Source organism: Polyodon spathula, chromosome 14 (genome assembly GCF_017654505.1).
Source record: "Polyodon spathula isolate WHYD16114869_AA chromosome 14, ASM1765450v1, whole genome shotgun sequence".
Classification (NCBI taxonomy): domain Eukaryota; kingdom Metazoa; phylum Chordata; class Actinopteri; order Acipenseriformes; family Polyodontidae; genus Polyodon; species Polyodon spathula.
Genome location: NC_054547.1, coordinates 34,642,133 through 34,660,349, shown reverse-complemented (window position 1 = coordinate 34,660,349; position 18,217 = coordinate 34,642,133). Strand labels below are relative to the sequence as shown.

The 18,217-nt window shown below is 36.2% G+C and overlaps 1 protein-coding gene across 2 annotated transcripts in view; it reads left to right on the top strand.

Moving 5' to 3' along the window:
- Positions 1-14,357, top strand: part of LOC121326777 (ventricular zone-expressed PH domain-containing protein homolog 1-like) — a 57,985-nt gene extending 43,628 nt beyond the window's left edge. For both annotated transcript variants that reach the window (XM_041270261.1, XM_041270260.1), the window contains exons 12-14: positions 1,309-1,426; positions 9,359-9,495; positions 11,925-14,357. In XM_041270261.1, the coding sequence (XP_041126195.1) occupies positions 1,309-1,426; positions 9,359-9,495; positions 11,925-12,161 (492 nt within the window). In that variant the 3' untranslated portion in view covers positions 12,162-14,357. The remainder of the gene's footprint in view (positions 1-1,308; positions 1,427-9,358; positions 9,496-11,924) is intronic.
- Positions 14,358-18,217: the final 3,860 nt, after the last annotated feature.

Sequence of the window (18,217 nt, the reverse complement as noted above, 5' to 3'; positions counted from 1 at the left end):
TAATTTTCTGCCTAAGATCTTCAGGTAGCTCTTTACTTTTTCTGATATTGCCTTATTGGTAATGATCATCCTATGCCTAACCCTTTTATACTGTAAGAATGTTCACCTACAATCCCACATTTTCTATACTTTTTTTGAATTAGGTTCTGCATTATCATATTGAAATTTCTAACACATTGTAGACAATAGTATTATAGAATAAAATGAGCACTTTTAAATTTGCATTTTTGGAGTTTTGCAAAAAATAAATAAATGCTGAAATAAATAATTGTAGACATCTATTTCTTGCAACTTTTTTCCTCATCCACAAAAGCAAAACTTTTGCTTCAAAAGATTTTTCCTAAAATTCTTTGTTTGAGAAATTTCTAGAAGTTATACATTTCCATGTACATTTTCGACTGGAACTGTGTGTGTGTGTGTGTGTGTGTGTGTGTGTGTGTGTGTGTGTGTGTGTGTGTGTGTCTATATATATAAGAATGTTTGAGTGTTTCAGACATAGCAGTGATGTAGAGCACATAGCAACAACAGCGGTGAATGACCTACTGTTATTGTATCCCATTGTATTCCCTCACTCCTGTTATGTGCATACTCCAGTTATGTGCTTGACCTCGCACCGGTCCGGAGCCCTTGCAATTATGCAGAATTGACTGAATATATATAATATAAAAATGATTTTTTATACTGGCTTGTCTACATACAGTACACACCATTGCCTTGATGATGCTTCTGTTCAGAAATTTAGAAGTTGGAAGCATGATGCTGGTAAATGAGATGGTTTGTATCTTGGTCCTGCTCGTTGAGTGTTTTTATTGGTGCAGGATGCTTGGTGCTGCTGAATGAGATGGTTTGTATCTGGGTCCTGCTCGTTGAGTGTTTTTATTGGTGCAGGATGCTTGGTGCTGCTGAATGAGATGGTTTGTATCTGGGTCCTGCTCGTTGAGTGTTTTTATTGGTGCAGGATGCATGGTGCTGCTGAATGAGATGGTTTGTATCTGGGTCCTGCTCGTTGAGTGTTTTTATTGGTGCAGGATGCATGGTGCTGCTGAATGAGATGGTTTGTATCTGGGTCCTGCTCGTTGAGTGTTTTTATTGGTGCAGGATGCATGGTGCTGCTGAATGAGATGGTTTGTATCTGGGTCCTGCTCGTTGAGTGTTTTTATAGGTGCAGGATGCATGGTGCTGCTGAATGAGATGGTTTATATCTCAGTCCTGCTCATTGAGTGTTTTTATTGGTGCAGGATGCATGGTGCTGCTGAATGAGATGGTTTGTATCTAGGTCTTTCTCATTGAGTGTTTTTGTTGTTGCAGGATCTGGACAATGTGCAGAAGCACTTGAAAGAGGTGCGTTTCTTCGATTTCTTCGGCTACAGCGAGGAAACAGGAGGTTGGCTGTGTTTCATGTGCAACAATCCTGAAAAGGTGACAGGTAAGAGCAGCTTTGGGAATGTACGCAAGTGTCTTAAAGAGCAGTGACAGCAGGGACATTTCACAGCTAATGGCACATAAGCTGGCTACTACAGCAAATTCCATTCTGGAAGCACCGAAAGCCATCCAGATGCTTTGGCCTCTCTGTATTTTTGAAAACTACCAAAATTGAGTGTGACAACTTTCATTCAAATTAAGAAAATTGTTAGTGATTTTTATTTCACTTTTTTTTTGTTGTATTTTGGCGCAAGTAGATTACATGTGATATTAAACACATGTTAATAGTTATAAACACGAAACATGATTCCAGACTCCTTCCAATGTAAATACCATTCGTAGGGTTTCTTTATTGGTAACGCCCCCTGAAGATCGTGGGGGATATTAAGGCACTAGCATCTTCTTTATATTTGTGGTCTGGATTTCATTATGTCAAAATGGTAAAGCTGAAATGTTGTGAAACTGTAGGTGGGGTTGACATTAGAGGCAGTTAAGCATTCTCAGCTTGAGTTTATGAGCCAAACCAAATAGTTTTAAAATGTGTTTTTAGAGGTACATATTTTTGGAATGTGTAGAAAACATATTGGTCTTATATAAATACCGGCATTTACAAGACTGTGAGTGAAAATTAACTGACATACTCAGCATCTGGTGAGGGTAGGGGGTTGGGTTGTCATTTTTTTGTACTTTCCAACCCTTACAGGTCGATTCTCAAAGCTTCAAAAGCAAGAGAGTTCACTTTATAAAAATTCTAAAATATATAACATGGACTGTTAAATGAAGGACCCTTTCAGTTGGTTTTACAGACCTTAATTAACACTTCTTGGACAAACTGAAGTCCAAAAATGGGGCTAATTGTAGGTACGAGAAACCTGCCTATTTTTTTGTAATTATAGTTTGTGCCTTGGCATCTTCACTTCTGCTTGTGACAATATTTCCAGTTCAATGTCCAGTAACCCTGTTATCAAATACGCTTCTGCACTGGATCAAAAAGCTATAATATTTCCTATTGATTCTGTTACATATTATATACACTAAACTTTATCTAGACCCTGTTCCATTTCTGCATTACACTCACAGATAAGTAAAAAAGCTGTTTTTGAAAGCCAATACTTTGCATTCCAAATTCTTGTGTTAATACACTAATAACCAGGAAGGTTGTGTTCATGTTTTGTTCCTATTTTCATGGTAAGGTCACTTGTTTACACGGTAGTGTGATCGTCTCATGGGACAGGAGTTATGCTGCAGTTGTAGCCAAATATTATGATTGCAGCCAGTCCTGGCAAGCAAGGTCTCTTCACAACAAATGCAGCTTTCACATTATACCAGAACTCAATGGGCGGATACTTGGGCAGGAACTGTTGTATTGTGGTCAATTCATTATAAGTTCCTTGGATCTGAAGTTGTAAAGGCTTCACTGTCTTTAATACAGAAAATGTACAAATGCCATGTTGAGATTGGCTCTTATTTGTAAAGCCTTCTGCTCTCTAAATGGAACGTTTGTGTTATTTTGATACACAGCATGCATGCTGAAGGGGGTGCATTGGAATCTTGCCTTTTAAAACTGTACGCCTTTGACAATGCTGTGATCTTTCAACTCTATTGGCAAGCACCACCTTCTGTGTAGTAAACAGAGTAGAGAAGTAGTCGATGCCAAGGAAGTTGAAAAGTCAAAGCTATGTTGATGTACTTTTTAAATAATAAAATATGAAAGATGATTAGCTTCGAAATGCAGCTATAATAATCACACTGTAGTGACAGTTTCAGTACATGGCACATAATACAATAGCATACGATCAGCTATATTACTACTTACACTACAACTAATTCATCTAGTTAAATTGGTATCAGAATAATGCTTAGTTGTAGTTACATATCTGCATATGTACAGTACAAATAATATAAAGAGTAATGTCATCTAATCCGATACTTAGAATTTGCAATATTTAATATTGTAATTACATGGTAACTACAGTATAAATACAGTATCATTATAAAAAAATGCAATATTGCAATATTGCAGCAAAATAATTTAGAACTGCTCATAATGAGTGCAGACATTATAAAAAAAGGGAAATAAAGAGCATTAAAATAATATACCCTTGATGAATGGTCCTTCTCTCCTCTTTAAACAAGTAAAATAAACCTGTTTATGGCTGATTGTAGACAATCATGCATTTTTTTGTCCTCATTAAGGTGTGGAAAAAGTGACGGAAATGGAACAGTAAATTCTTCCTGGGCTGGTATTAGAGTGCCCTGAAGGGATCTGAGGTTTTTGCATGAAACAGAGAGGCTGTTATCCCACAGAGGTGGACAAACAAACACTTGTCACATCTGAGGCATGTTCATACCAGTATTAGTTACCAAATGTACTTAAACTTAACCTTGAACATCAAGAACAAACCTGGGAAAACGATTATTTGCACACAGCCCAGTAAAAAATTAATTAGTCTTGTTTGGTTAGCTAACAATGCAGGTGTGCACAACGGGAGTTAGTAATACAAAATCTTTGGTCAGTTTACCAAATATTCAATGTCTTAGCATGCTGAAAACTGTACTAGTAGTCAGCAAGACTAGTTGGGAATTGAATTACATGTATTGGTTTCCTATTAGTCACTCAGCTGGCCTATTAAAACACGAGGGCAGGTTTAGCGCAGCTGTTGCAAATAATAGGTAGTGAAGAAGAGCTTGCTGTAAAACTATACTGTAAAGGGACCTGAAAGTATGCTTAATACCATCTCTGACCTGTTTAATAGTCTGGAGCTTGTGCAGCCACTGCTGTTATTTCTGCTTAGATCAGTGTCGACCATACTTGCATACTGTTCCAGCAACCACTTCTAAAAGCTGCATTTGTGAAGTGTTTTTTTTTTTTTTTTTTTTTTTAATTGGCCTAATTATTCAAACACTGTTGTTTCGCAAACCCAGTCACATGTAATTTTAACCCTGTTTTTGCATGTCAGTATTGAAAAAGAGAGGACAAGATGTGCACGCTTTACACAGTGAAAGAATGTCTGTCCTTGAGCAAGGCACTAAGCATAAACACATGATGTATCGGAGGGGTCCCTGTTGGCATTCTGTATAGAGCTGTAATGATACTGCTGCTTTAGATATCCATGCATGACATACAATGTAAAATTCAATCCAGAAGTTCTGTTTTCTTTGTTCTTAATGAGGGTAGAGTGTTCAGGCCCGTGGTCGCCCGCAGCACTGATAACTGGCTTTCAGAACACATTGAGCAAAGCTCTGCCATAAAACTACTCTGCATCCTAGTTGATATCCATGAATTGCTTCTAGCAGAACACAGATGTAAAGTCAAAAACAATTTAAAAAATACTCATGTTGCTCGTACAAGTTCTAAAAGCACTGGATTTGCATTTGGTACATGAGTAATGTTATAGTTGACGTCAGTAAATTTCTCTTTTAAATATATATTTGTGAGATGAATCACGGCTATGGGACAAATACAGCCAGGAAGCAAAAAGAACACAAATTTATTTTCAAATCAGGCACTTTGGAACCTCTTGGAATTGATATTCTGTTATGACATCATCATGTCAACATTGTCCGGAACGTTTCTTTTCAAAGACAGCTTGTTTACAACAACAGCTTGTTTAGAGCACTGCTTTTTCCATCTAGCTGAAGAAGGACCTGCAGTCTGAAACGTCCTCATATAACTAGTCACGTTTTTGTGTACCTACATTACCTTTTTCTTTATAATATATATGTGCAAAGAACAGATTTATGGCGCACACAAAGTATTAATATTAAATAGTTTCTTTATTGCATTTTTTCTAAAAAGTCATAGCGATCTATATGTGATATACCAAAGCTACTGACAAGCAGCATCGATCTGTAAAAGCATATTTTCAGTCTTAGAGCTGTATCATATGTTATTCTTAGTAGAAATGGACTGTTGCTGCCTTTCACCCTGCATAGGCTATATGTTTTTACAAAGCATAAAGCATTATTATGTCTCTCTCATCCAATCAAAAGTCTGGATATCTTAATTTTTCCGTAAGTTGCATCTAATGCAGCTTAAGCATAACTTTACAAATAGTTAATGCAATGTATTCTAATATATTAGGAAGCTGTTTCAAGTTGATAAAAAATTTCAGCAGAAAGTATCTCGTTCATTGTTTAGTTTGCATAAAATGCCCCCAAAATTTATAATCTCTGTTGCAGGGTTTGTTATTTGGACATTTTTAGCCGCCATGGGGACAGCGGCGCCATAATTCCAATTGAATCCTGGGGATGGGGTTTTCCAACTAAATGTTTACCGGCACAATGGTGGATGAAGAGTCGAGGGCCCTTTTCATTTTGCCACAGAGTGATGTTACTGATTGGTTTATTTGTTGTGTTTTTTTTTTGTTGTTTTTTTTTAAACAGTGTACAAACTGAAAAGGTGTGTGCTTGTGTGCAATTTAGTTTTGCAGTTTGTCAATGCCGAGTCATCCCTGGGGTGTAAATGATGTTTACAATGGTGGGAAAATCTTGGCAAATGAACGGCTCCAAGCAGCAGAACTCATTAGAGGCCATTGGAGGAGGATGCAGCCGAGACTGTCTGATATAGTCTTGGACTCTAGTATAATGACGTCATGTTAAGATTAGCTATACAGTTTCATTATTCTTATTTAACTGAATATTATAAAATATGTAGCATGGGGTGCTATTCAAATTGCAAGCTGATTTTCAATCCACTCAAGTCTGATATTCACCCTATATGATATTCTATAGTATCCTTATTCTCAATTTAATGTTGCAGCATTTTGTGTATCAAAAAATGAAAATTAAATCTGTTTTTGACTAATTCTGGGGCCAAAATGTCTACTAATAAGATTATGTTTGAAAATTCCATAAAGAAATTTAAATGAAGATAGTATCTGCATACCTTTTGTCTTTTTTTTTTCTTTTGTAAATTACAATGATCTTACAAACTTGAACTGGACCTTATTATGCTGTTGTTTCTCAATGAAGTGCTAGTTTAGCCAATCTCCTTTTAGCAGAATTATTGAGGCGGTGGGGTGGGGTGCATATTTTAAAGTATAAAATTCTTAAGTGTTTACTTGGTAAGAATGGAGATTTGGAACATGGTCAACTGAACTATTTTTAGGAATGTTGAGAAATTCTATCCGACATTCTTTTGAGTTTCCCAGGGGACCACTGAGAAGACTTTTACAAAATAAACATATTCCTGACCACCTTAATTTCTCTGAGAACATTTAACTTAAAACATTGGACATCTGATTCTATGAGTTTATTGGCAACACTGCTAACTGTGTCAATAACTGATATTGTTGCTTTGTAACGCTGTAGCCTGCCCAAGTTAATTGTAATGCAGATGAGGGGGGAAGAGTTTGCGTCTCATGAAGGTGAAGGGGGACCTTTTTTTTCTTTACTTTTGTTTTTGTACAAAGACAGATTTTTTTTAATATCATATTATGACTGTTTTAAAGAAGCCACTTCCTGCCCAAAAGTAATTTTCTACTTAGTCACGCTTATTTCCAATTACTCAGATCCTGGAACACCTCTTACCTTTTTTGGCCCTTCCACCCTGAAATTGTGTGCACTAAAGCTGGAGGAATGCTGGGAATGATTCACTGAATACTCTCTAATATGCCCATCAATTCATTCTACTTAGTCTTTCTGGCATGGTCTGTTCTAGATTTAAAATGTGCTGGGGAGCTCATAAAAGTCATAATGCTGAGTCAGGCAGTACATGTTTGCCTGCTGATTTATGCTCTTGGACTAAAAACAAGAGCAATAAATAAAACCACAGATTATAACTGCCTCCTTATGCAACTTTAATTCCAGCCTCATGTTCATACATGTTTTATGTGTTGTGTGATCATGATAGCTTTATTTTTCCTGACAATAATGTACATTACTTGCCATACCATCCAGTCCAGAAGTCAAGATGCAACTCCTAAAGCCTGTGATTGATAATGGGGTGTTGACCACATGATCACATTACAGAGTAAATTAAATCAACGTCTTGTGCTCCATAATAAAAGTTATAGGTTTGCAGTAACATGTGATTTAATAGTCACATCACTGTGAGTAAGCAGTTGCCTTGGCTGTCATTACATATGTGTCATTGGTTGACGAGGTTATCCAAAATCTCGAATCGTTCCCCAGTCTATTTTCTACCTTCCAAAAACAAGATTTCTATTGTTCCCACTGTATGTGGAGATTAGCCATTGTGGTCCTTCCCAGTGGAATGCCTTTTCCATGCTATCAGGCCTTTCAGCCTTCAATTTGTAAAATAAGGTAGAATGTTAATTGCTAGATTAAAATTCTGTATTGTGATACTGGATTCGTTTAGGAGAGCATTGTTTGTTGGAAATGACTGGAACTTATTGTATGAATGTGCAGCCTTCTTGTTCCAGGTCACTTTTGAACACAAGATGTTAAATCTCAGTTTATAAACATATAAATAAATAAAACCCAGTTTCTGACGAATTCACAGTTCTATCACATTTAGTCATAATCTGCCTGTTAAAGCAATAATGTAGATTGACCTCCCTAAGCAGACACCACAAGGTTCCAAAAAGACTCAGAGATCTGATTAGCGTGGAAGCTTTCATCCGGTTAGAGATTACATGGCAAGTACAATGACAGTTTATTTAGAATTTGGATAAAGTAATGCTACTACTGGTTATCTGGCAAAAATAGTAGCGCTAAATTTTGAAAATTAGACATGGAACACAAAGCCCTGTGACATCCTTCAGGCTTCATAACAATAACTAGAAGGTTCAGAAAAATGAAAGCTTTACAATGGACACGGACAGTTTTCCCTATCCAGACCAGACAGGGGAAACATTGCTTCTAAGACCAGTGGTGCCTTAATAAAAAGAAAGTCCAGTTAGATGAAAGGATGCATGTGATGTTCATTAAATCTAGTGTAATGTTGAGAAATCATTTGAAATACTGAAAAGTGTGTTTCGGTCCTAACTTCTTAAACAGATGTGACTGGCTGCTGGCCAGTCTGTTACTGGAGACCTGAAGGTAAACACTAGGTATCTGGAGTATTCTTGGTTTTAGGTTTATCCTGGTCTTACAGTTGAGGACCAGATGTTCGAAGTTGTAGTGTTATTGCAGGCCAGAAAATTGATATTTATGAAACATTATACGCATCTCACTAAATACAGAAAATTAGACCCCTGACAATTAACAGCCTGGCCTCTACTTTTACACAAGTTTTTAGATTTATTAATGGGTATGAATTTCATGACAGCATCCATTAAAATGAATTCAATTAAATATAACACCACAGCGTTTATTTTGTTTAAGGCTTTGAATAAACAGTATTTTTAAATGAGCTAAATTATTAATCATTTACTTATGTCTTGTGTCCATGCAATAGCCAAGTTATTGTTTGAGAGCCCATCATCATTGCCAAAAAACCTATGATGTATATGTCAAAACTGTTAAGTGATGCAAATGGTCCACAGCAAACTGGGTGAAATAATCTAGATTTTGGCAACACTTTAACTCCTAATTTAGTATAGGGTTTATGTTTGAGTATTTTTAATGTAGCGTAGTGTATCCCAAATCCAGACAATGTTGGCATTCAGTCCATGAAGTCAATGTGTGCTTTTTCTTTCTGTCTTGGGTTGACATGCATGGCGCAAAAAAAAAACCTGATGGATTACTTTGGCATTGACTGAGAAAGCCCGGAAAGAGCTGTTTTTGGAATGCTGTTTTGGAAATTGCCAAATACTGTATTATAGCGCATTGTTTTGCAATCATTTTCACAAATTGTATAGTATATATGCAGTACCACACAATGTCGTTTTACAACTCCCTCTGAGATATGCTATTTTAACATATCCGATGGAACCCTGAAGCCATTTAAATTGGATATGAGGTTTTACTGTATTATGATAGCAGGTATGTAACCCATGACCCATGTAAACCAGTGTGCTTTGTCTTATAGTCGTAACCCTAGATGGCCAACCACTCATTGAAGGCAAGCTTAAGGAGAAGCAAGTTAGATGGAAGTTCATCAAAAGATGGAAAACACGGTACTTTACACTGGCCGGCAACCAGCTTTTCTTCCGCAAAGGAAAATCGGTAGGTATTCATTTCATCCTCTCAAAAATACTAATGATGCATTTTGTTTGCAGCTCTTGCTGTCCCGTATCCAAAATGTTTCCCCTCTTAAGGTACTTTAATAGAAAAAAAGTTTGATAAGGCTTCTTGTAAACAGGTTCTAATCAAGAAACTACTTTTTCTATTCATTATGGGGTCAGTATGATGTACACAGATGGCATTGAGACAATAATTCACCTCTTGGAGAACACTCCAATGGGATTAAAGTTACTGGCCGATGTGTTTTATTCACTTCAATTCATTCAATTCATTGTCAGTGTTGCATCTTTATTTGACTTGAGACTATGCTTAGTGGTGGAGCTTTGCATTGAGGATTAGTTCATTTGGATCTAAACCCAAACTGATGAATTTAATAATAATTTGTTATGGTTGTCAGGGTCAAGAAATCTAGTTAATTCTATAGTATGTGCTCATACTATAGAAACAATGATGTCTGTCATTGTTAAAGTCTTAAATTTCCAAAGCAGTCTAAAAAAGCACACAATAATGGTTGTTTAAGGATCGTTATGCAATTGTGTGTGATTAAAAAAAAAAAACAGGTATGTGAATTTCATACTTAAAAATAGCCAGGTTGATGGTCAGAAGGTTCATATTTTTGCACTGTTACCATGTAAAGTAAGTGTTGGGCTTCTCTACTGTCTCAATGAAAGTCTCCATGAGTGCATTATGCTAATATGAGGCTCAGTGATCATTTCCACATTAGACTCCCGCTGCTGGAAGCAGGGACTCCCCTTTAATAGGCCCACCTTTCAGTGTTACAGCAAAGAGCTTCCAGACACTGGAGACAGCGATGGCTTTGTGGAGCCCTCTGAGGTTTTGAGTTTGCAGAGCAATTGGTATATTTCCAAGAAACATTAAGCAGGCTTAGCACTTAAATTATTTCAGCTGTGCTGTCCCTCATGCTCCCCCCAGAATCACGCTTTCCTGTCAGCCGTGCAATCCAGCTACTTGTGCCTCACATATCCTCACGGGTTTTCCCCCAGCAGAGTTTTTCCCACATTGATTCCTGACACTTAAACACATGCAAACTGCTGGGAAATCCAGTAAACTATATTACAAACTAAATACTAGGTTTTGATGCAACAGTTTTCAAATCTTCCCACCTGTATTGCATGTCAAAGAATGTCATTCTCTGTTCTTTGGAAAACATCATTCTCTTGACTTGTTATATAATTCAGACCACGTCATTTCCTTACCCAAGCACCCTTTTCTCTAAACTTCGTATACCTCCCATGTCTTAAAAGGCGCACTCCACACGACCACACATGTCATACTAAACAGATGTTCCAGTAGGATCAATGTGATGGGCAGGGTTTTCATTCTAATCCTCATTGGATCAGCTGTGTTTAACTTTAAAGAGCTTCACACAAAATACAGAACTCTGAGCCCTTTAGCAGCCACGGGGAGGCTTTAAATAAATCTCCAGGACTGAAATAGAAAATGGTGTAAAGTGGATCTAAACCTATAACGCACAATAAGTTGGTCCTTAATAACAAATTGCCACCTTTGTGTTTCAATAAGGTGAAATATATAGAAGGTAAAGCACATGTTCTCTGTGTACTGTTACTTCTTCGTAAAATTGGCAGATGTAGTTTGGTTCAAAGAGACTAGCACCAGGTATTTTGTTAAACTTTACTGTAAAATGGCCCGTGGGACTGATTTATCGGCAGCTTCAACAATGTTAGCAAAAACGATAAAGCAGCAGTCTGTTTCTATGAAGTTCAAGCGCTCCGTGTGTTCATGTAATCAGCGCTGTATAGCTACTGCAATAGCTTTTTGTTCATTGGAAAACCTGCTATAAATAAATCTGTAACAGATCCAGAACTCTCCTCCATGGGTCCTTGATCTTTAGACCCTGTCAGCCCCAGCGACTAAGTGTTCAGGAGACATGGTACATTTCAGCAATGAAACGGCAGGTAACAGGCAGAAAAAGTTGGAGGGGGCAGTTTTCGTGGCTCTACAAAAACCATTCAGAACAGAAATGGGAAACTGGTTGCCATCTCTTTCAGATGGGGGCAACGTCAGGAAAGACAGTGTGTCTGCAAGCACAATACAGTGTTGATCATCCTGCAAAAAAAAAGCTTCCTGAATCCCATATACGATTCTGTTTTATTCATGTTCAGGATTCATCTTTCAGCAGTCAGTAGCCAGTAGATCATTTTCTATTATCATGAATAAAATACAGTATATCAAAACAGACTTTGGAGGAAAAATAACTTTAACTTAATAACAAAAATTAAAAAAAAAAAACATATTCAAAAGCAATTTGTCATCTAAATTCACCGTGTTGAAATTAAAAAATGCACATTTTAACGCACAATGGTGCCCTCTTGTGTATACCATAGGTATAACTTCAATGCAGAATTCAATCCAGATGTTCTTATTTTCAGAAAGATGACCTTGATGACAGTCCCATTGAGCTCAGCAAGGTGCAGAGTGTCAAGGTTGTTGCTAGGAAACGCAGAGACCGGAGTCTTCCCCGGGCCTTTGAGATCTTCACAGATAACAAGACCTACGTCCTAAAAGCTAAGGACGAGAAGAAAGCAGAGGAGTGGCTGCAGTGCATTAATGTGGCAGTCGCCCAGGCAAAGGAAAGAGAGAGCAGAGAAGCCACAACGTACCTTTGACACAGAGTCCTGCGTGTGCTCTCAAAGACCGCTTGCATTACAGCACTGTCGCTTATGAAAGTTTAACTTAGTAATAACATAGCAAAGTGTGGTAAAGCACAGGTAAGCATTGTAAAGCACATACAGTTAAGATTCAGCGACAAACTATTCGACTAGAAGTCAATGCCTTTGTCGCTAAATGTGTTTCTTTAAGTATTTAGAAGCACTATTGATGTTTAATACTTATAGATAGTAAAGCACAGAGAGGTGTGGTAAAGCAATCTATAAAAACATGGTAAACCATGGTAAACTATGGCAAATGCAAAGTATAACGGTGGAAAACCTGCTAAACGACTGTTGTAATTGATACTGTCAAACGTTTATAAGGGATGTTATACAAGTCAAAGAACCACTCCACTAAAGAGAGATCAAAATAACTAAGGCTGAGGCACTTACAGATGAACAGACTGGCAGTAAAGTTATTTGAAACTGGAACATTTGTGTGTTGACTGTGAAAAGTTAAAGTGTTCTGTTTTGTCGATTTTTAATAATATCTAAAGTGTCAAAACCAGTTTGATCACGGTACTTGAAAACTGTAAGGTTTTGTACAGTATGGTGTTATCACCTAGTTTAGTGAGTTTTGAGAAGCAGGTGATTGTTGTGTTCAATTGAATTTTAGTTCAATTCAGTTGAACAGGTGATTCACAAAACCACTGTGTATTTACAGTAGAAGCCCTCTAGTAAACTTTTGTAAATAGCATTGACTTTAGATACTTATTAATCTGAATAGTTATTGTGAAGGGATTGACTTACACATATATTACTACAGCAATGATTATGATTTCAAAATTCATAGAAATGTTATGATGCTTCAGATAATGATAATGGTACAGTTAGTGACTGTAATGTTTCTGAATATAATGCACAAACAGCCAACCGGGTATACTGTAGAACTCTCCACTTACTCTTATTCTGAGGACAGTCATAGGACACAATCCTGCTCATTGTACTTCATATGTTACTGTACTAAAATTCAGAAAATGTACTGCCTGATATGTTGATAATTAAAGAAAAAAAAAGGTTATAGAAAGTATAGAAAATATAGAAATTGTGTTTCTATGATATTTCAGATCAGTATTAATCACCATGAGGCTTTCAGTTCTATATGACAGAACTTTGGGATAGTATATCTTTAAACTAAAAGGCTGTATGTGTAACATGGAGTAACATTTTGGAAATTAATGCCTTGTAGGTTTCTATGGAGATGCTGTGATATTAAAAATGCAACTTTGATACAAGTGACCTTCTTGTATTCTGAAGCCCATGCTATGGTCAAGGGTAATAAAACCTTAATGAAATTGAACGGCATTCACTTAGAGGCAGAACATTATGAAAACAGCAGAAAGATAAAATGAAGCAGCCTGTATTGGGATGCATGGAAAATCAACGACTCATGATAACAGTGAGTACAAATGAGATTGTCTTTCACTAAAACTGCTTGAAATATGATGAGAAAATAAACAATATAATGAATTAATTCAATCTGGTGCACTTGGACTGACTCATGTATTAAAAAGCTGTTGGACAGCCTGTGTTAAGCATCTGGAATGCACTGGTAGACAGTGTACCAGTAAGGGATATTTAAAGATTTGTTCTTTAATAGATGCAATATGTCAGTAGTAGTGAATGATCAGACACGTTTGTCAAACTCTCGCCTTCTGATGACCATCAATTGAAGAGGGAGATGCAGATGCAATGTGCAAATAACATTGATTAGTCGATAGTCTTATAAGGTGGCCTCACTTTATGCATAGAATTAGGGCAGTCGTCCAAAAATAAATAAATAATGATATATTAAAATTAAAAATATACACTGTGCAGAAGCAAAAGTTAAATAAAGTCTTTGATCAGCTTCTTAACAGTCCAAATATCAGAAATCCAGCAATAAAAGGACCGATATGGCAAACCGTGCCTTACAGTTATGACTACTACAACTACAAAAAAATGCTTTTTGGAGTTAATAAATAGTAAAAATAAAATGATATGATGATCTATAGAAAAATTCAAAACAATCTTTCATCAGGTCACAGAGAGCAAATAGGTCTAGAGTTGGTTATTGCGAGTATTGGAAACGGGAAAACGAACTATTGGAAAAGGTGTTTGGATTGTGAATTGGTTTTGGTGACAAGGTAACAGGCTTAGCCTGCCTTGTTATTAGTTAGGGAAACATTTGTTTATCTAGGGCCCGAGGTTGGGTTAGGTTTTGTTTTGTTTATTTTCTTTTTATTGTAAATAATAAACGCACGTTACGGCATTTCCTGGTATCCTGTGTCTAAAAGTGTTTATTTGAAAAAGGAAAACGTGTGACCAGAGGGCAATCCGTCACTCATATATATATATATATATATATATATATATATATATATATATATATATATATATATATATATATATATATATATATTGGATTACAGATTTATTTTCCTTATTACATGCTCTGTAATGGTCCTATTAATTACTTCCTGGTTAATGAGGCGTGATATCTTTGTATGGCTTAAGAGTCAAATTACAGAACTGGGAACTGGGTCGAAATGGAGGGATAGAACCAGTGTATTGCTTATTCATTTGTACACTACAAAGGTCTGCTGTAGATCTTGTAAACATGAATTTATAATTAGCTGCCTCATTGTCACAACCATACCATGTGTCCTTACTTTTACAACCAATTTCCAAAGAATAATCTCATTTGAAGTCATTGTACCTGTATCAGGCCTTAACTGCAGAGCAAATAGTTAGCACAACCAGAATGCATACGATTTCTGATCCTAATATTTGCTTGTATTGACTGGGTAAAACAGATACATTGGTGAACTAGTATCTAACACACTTGTACAGTTAAAATCATAATCACATGTAAAATTGAAATATACTTCAAAGATCTGGAATGTTCCAGCTGCATAGTTCTGTTCATATTTTATGTCTGTGATAATTTGGTTGTTAAGGTGAATTCACTATCGTTGTTAACCATCTTCAAATTAGTTCTATAGCATTAGGACAACTGCACAGTATATGCAGAGTAACCAACTTTACTGTACTTTGTTTATATTCAAGCATTGTACAGTTTTTTTGTTTCAATTAATTTTCCTAACTTAGAGAAGTAAAGTGCACTTGATAAATGTATGGATCTAGTTGTAAGAGTATTTTGAGTCAAATGCACTTTGAAATGTTGTTTGTAGATTTTTCTTTTTGAAACTGTACGAAGAGTTGTTCCATAATGTATAAATGTTATAGCTGTTGTATTCTGTGCGATTTGTCTCACCTTTTTTGTTGTCTGTTCTTTTTATTCAATGATTTATTGACTCTTACTTTATGTCATTTTAATAGATAAAAACCTTTTATCAAATAGTATGAACACAATAGCCATAGTATTTTTTTAAATATAAAATGCATTCTTGACTTGAAAAACATTTTAAAAATGCATATTTTTATCGCAAATACACAACTAACATTGATTTATAGTCCTAACATTGTTTCCACAAACTAAGCATGCAGCCTTTTTTAAAATGTATGTTTTTAAATCTTTAATTTTAAACCCATAAGGAAAAAAAGTGTGTATTCAGTGTGTGTTACAGCTGGTTGTAAAAGGGCTGTAATGCTCAGAAGCTGAATTGTATATGTTAGTTCTGAAAACCTGGAATGCAACGTCCAGGGAATTTCATTTACCAACATGTCAGAGTTCATTTTTAAGTAGCTGTTTTTTAATAGGGTCTGTTTGCTCTGGACCACAAGAGTACTGTATTTTCAAATGCATGCTAAAATAAAAGATTCAAGAACCAAACCTTTTCTAGCTATTGGATTCTACCACTCAATCGATACAGTATTCGCTGGGCTGCGTGTAAAAATAAATGCAGGAAAAGATACCTCCAAAACACTGATTGAGATTCGAACAAGGTCAGTGTTAAACCTCTAATATCCAAGGAGCTTCCCTGAGATCATCAGAATCTGGGAAAGACAGGTTTGGGAAAAAAACTGACAATTCGGAATTGTCTAACGTGCTAACATGAAACTTTTTCCTTCACGATAAAAACAGAAAAGAAACAGATAATTTGTATGTTTGTTTATGCATTCTCTGGTGTCAGGCACATTAATATCGCTACATTTAAATGTATGTTTATACAGACTACATCATCATAGATGGAAGAAAACACAATTTTAGTAATGATATCCAGATTGTATTGGTTTATTTCTGGTGAACGTCCTGTTTGTATTGGGACTCTACAGGCTGCACATCCGTATGCCAGAGCTCCCACAGTGTGCTGATCTGTCAGGACCATCCTGTGCAAGAAATTGTTTCTAAGAGCTCCTATGCTTTGTTTTTCTGTATATTGTGTCTCTGGTCATTATAAAGTAAAATCAGTAAAATCCCCAAATTTAGGTTGTAGATCCTGTTGTCGTGGTGTTTTTTTTTTTTTTTTTTTTTAACTTCAAAGGATAAAATATGAAATGGTTTTTACTTTTGATGTTTTTCTGTTTTTAAACTTTTCTGTTCTTTGTCATTTTGGATCTGTTAAAATCATTTAGTTTTTTTTTTTTTTTTCTATGGGTAATAGAAGGTAACTGATATGTTACAGTACATGCAGGAGATACCAGGAGCCATAGCTGTTCCCTCTGAAGTTGGACCTTTTCTGGCTCGATTCCCAAACTCCTTTTAGCACAAGCTATTTACCAGCAGAGGAGGCATCTCATCTTACCTCTGCGATTCTGAGAACCTGCACCTCTAATGACTTCCGTTCAGTCCTATTATCCTATTAACTAATACTTCCAAGTACGAGGTGTACCTAAACCCTTCTCCTATTACCATATTGGCTGGCTTCAATGTACATTGAGAAACACTTCCTCCTGCCGATAGTGACTTGCATAAAAGTGTGGCAGCTGTGCAAGCATTGGGACAATCAACTACCCACTAGACACTGTGGAAGTTACCTCGCTGGTAACAAGCGACTCAGCTTAAAATAAGAACAGGAAACGTTTTCTATAGCAATGCTTATTTCTTCCTGTTGTCCTGCAACCTGGTGAATAATCTGGTTCCCTGTTCCCTTTGGGTATCATCATCACTGTAAAAACATTTCCAAGTAAAGCACCCCTTCAGCTTACTGTCCTTATAAAAGTTTCCCTTAGTAAAAGCATGGTAAAGTGTAATAAAGCATAGTGAAAGTATGGTAAAGCATATTAACAAACATGGTAAACAGGGTAAGCTAAGGTAAATGCATAATATCCCCATGAAAAAAGACTGATAAAACAGAAAAGAATGTGGTGCAAAAATACTCAGGTAAATTTTAAAAGGGTAAGGCTAATTAAGGTGGCAATTAAAACTCTTAAACTGCACAATTATTTTATTATAAATATGTATAAGGGAATGTCTAGTTAAATATATTGTACTATTGTGGATATCAAACATACATATACAAAAGTATATACACTGTCAGAAACACTGTGAATAGAGTTTAGGGAAAGGCCATGTGGGCAGCCAGATCAAAATTCATCCCTTGAGAATGGAGAGGGACAGATACATTATACAAAGGTGTGTGCTGCTTGTTACATGTGTCTCCAGTTCTTTGTGTCCGACCCCTGCAGAGATACAGATCTTTTTTTAATTGGACTGTTCTGTGTCATTTTAGGGTTGCAGTGAAATGAATGATGTCGGGTCACATGAAATATTAATATTTAAGCCAGTGTGGTTTTTGGAATAACAATAAACCACAATGTTTGATATGGTTTAGTGCATTTTATTTTGTGACAGCAGTGTTTTCTTTACTGCTGGGCATCAGAATGTGTTGATATTGTGTAAAACTTAAAGAATTAGAGACATGCCAGCAAATTATTGAGCTGCAAGGTACATGCATATTAACACTGGATAATATGATTTGGATCATGAAGAATACACATTTGCAGTGTTCTGTGCTGTGTGGGGATGTAAGATTTAATTAGAGGAACTTTTAAAAAAAACATAATGGCTACTAATCTTAAAAACCTCAAATGTGTTAAAACAAACCCATAATTTGAGAACACAATGTACA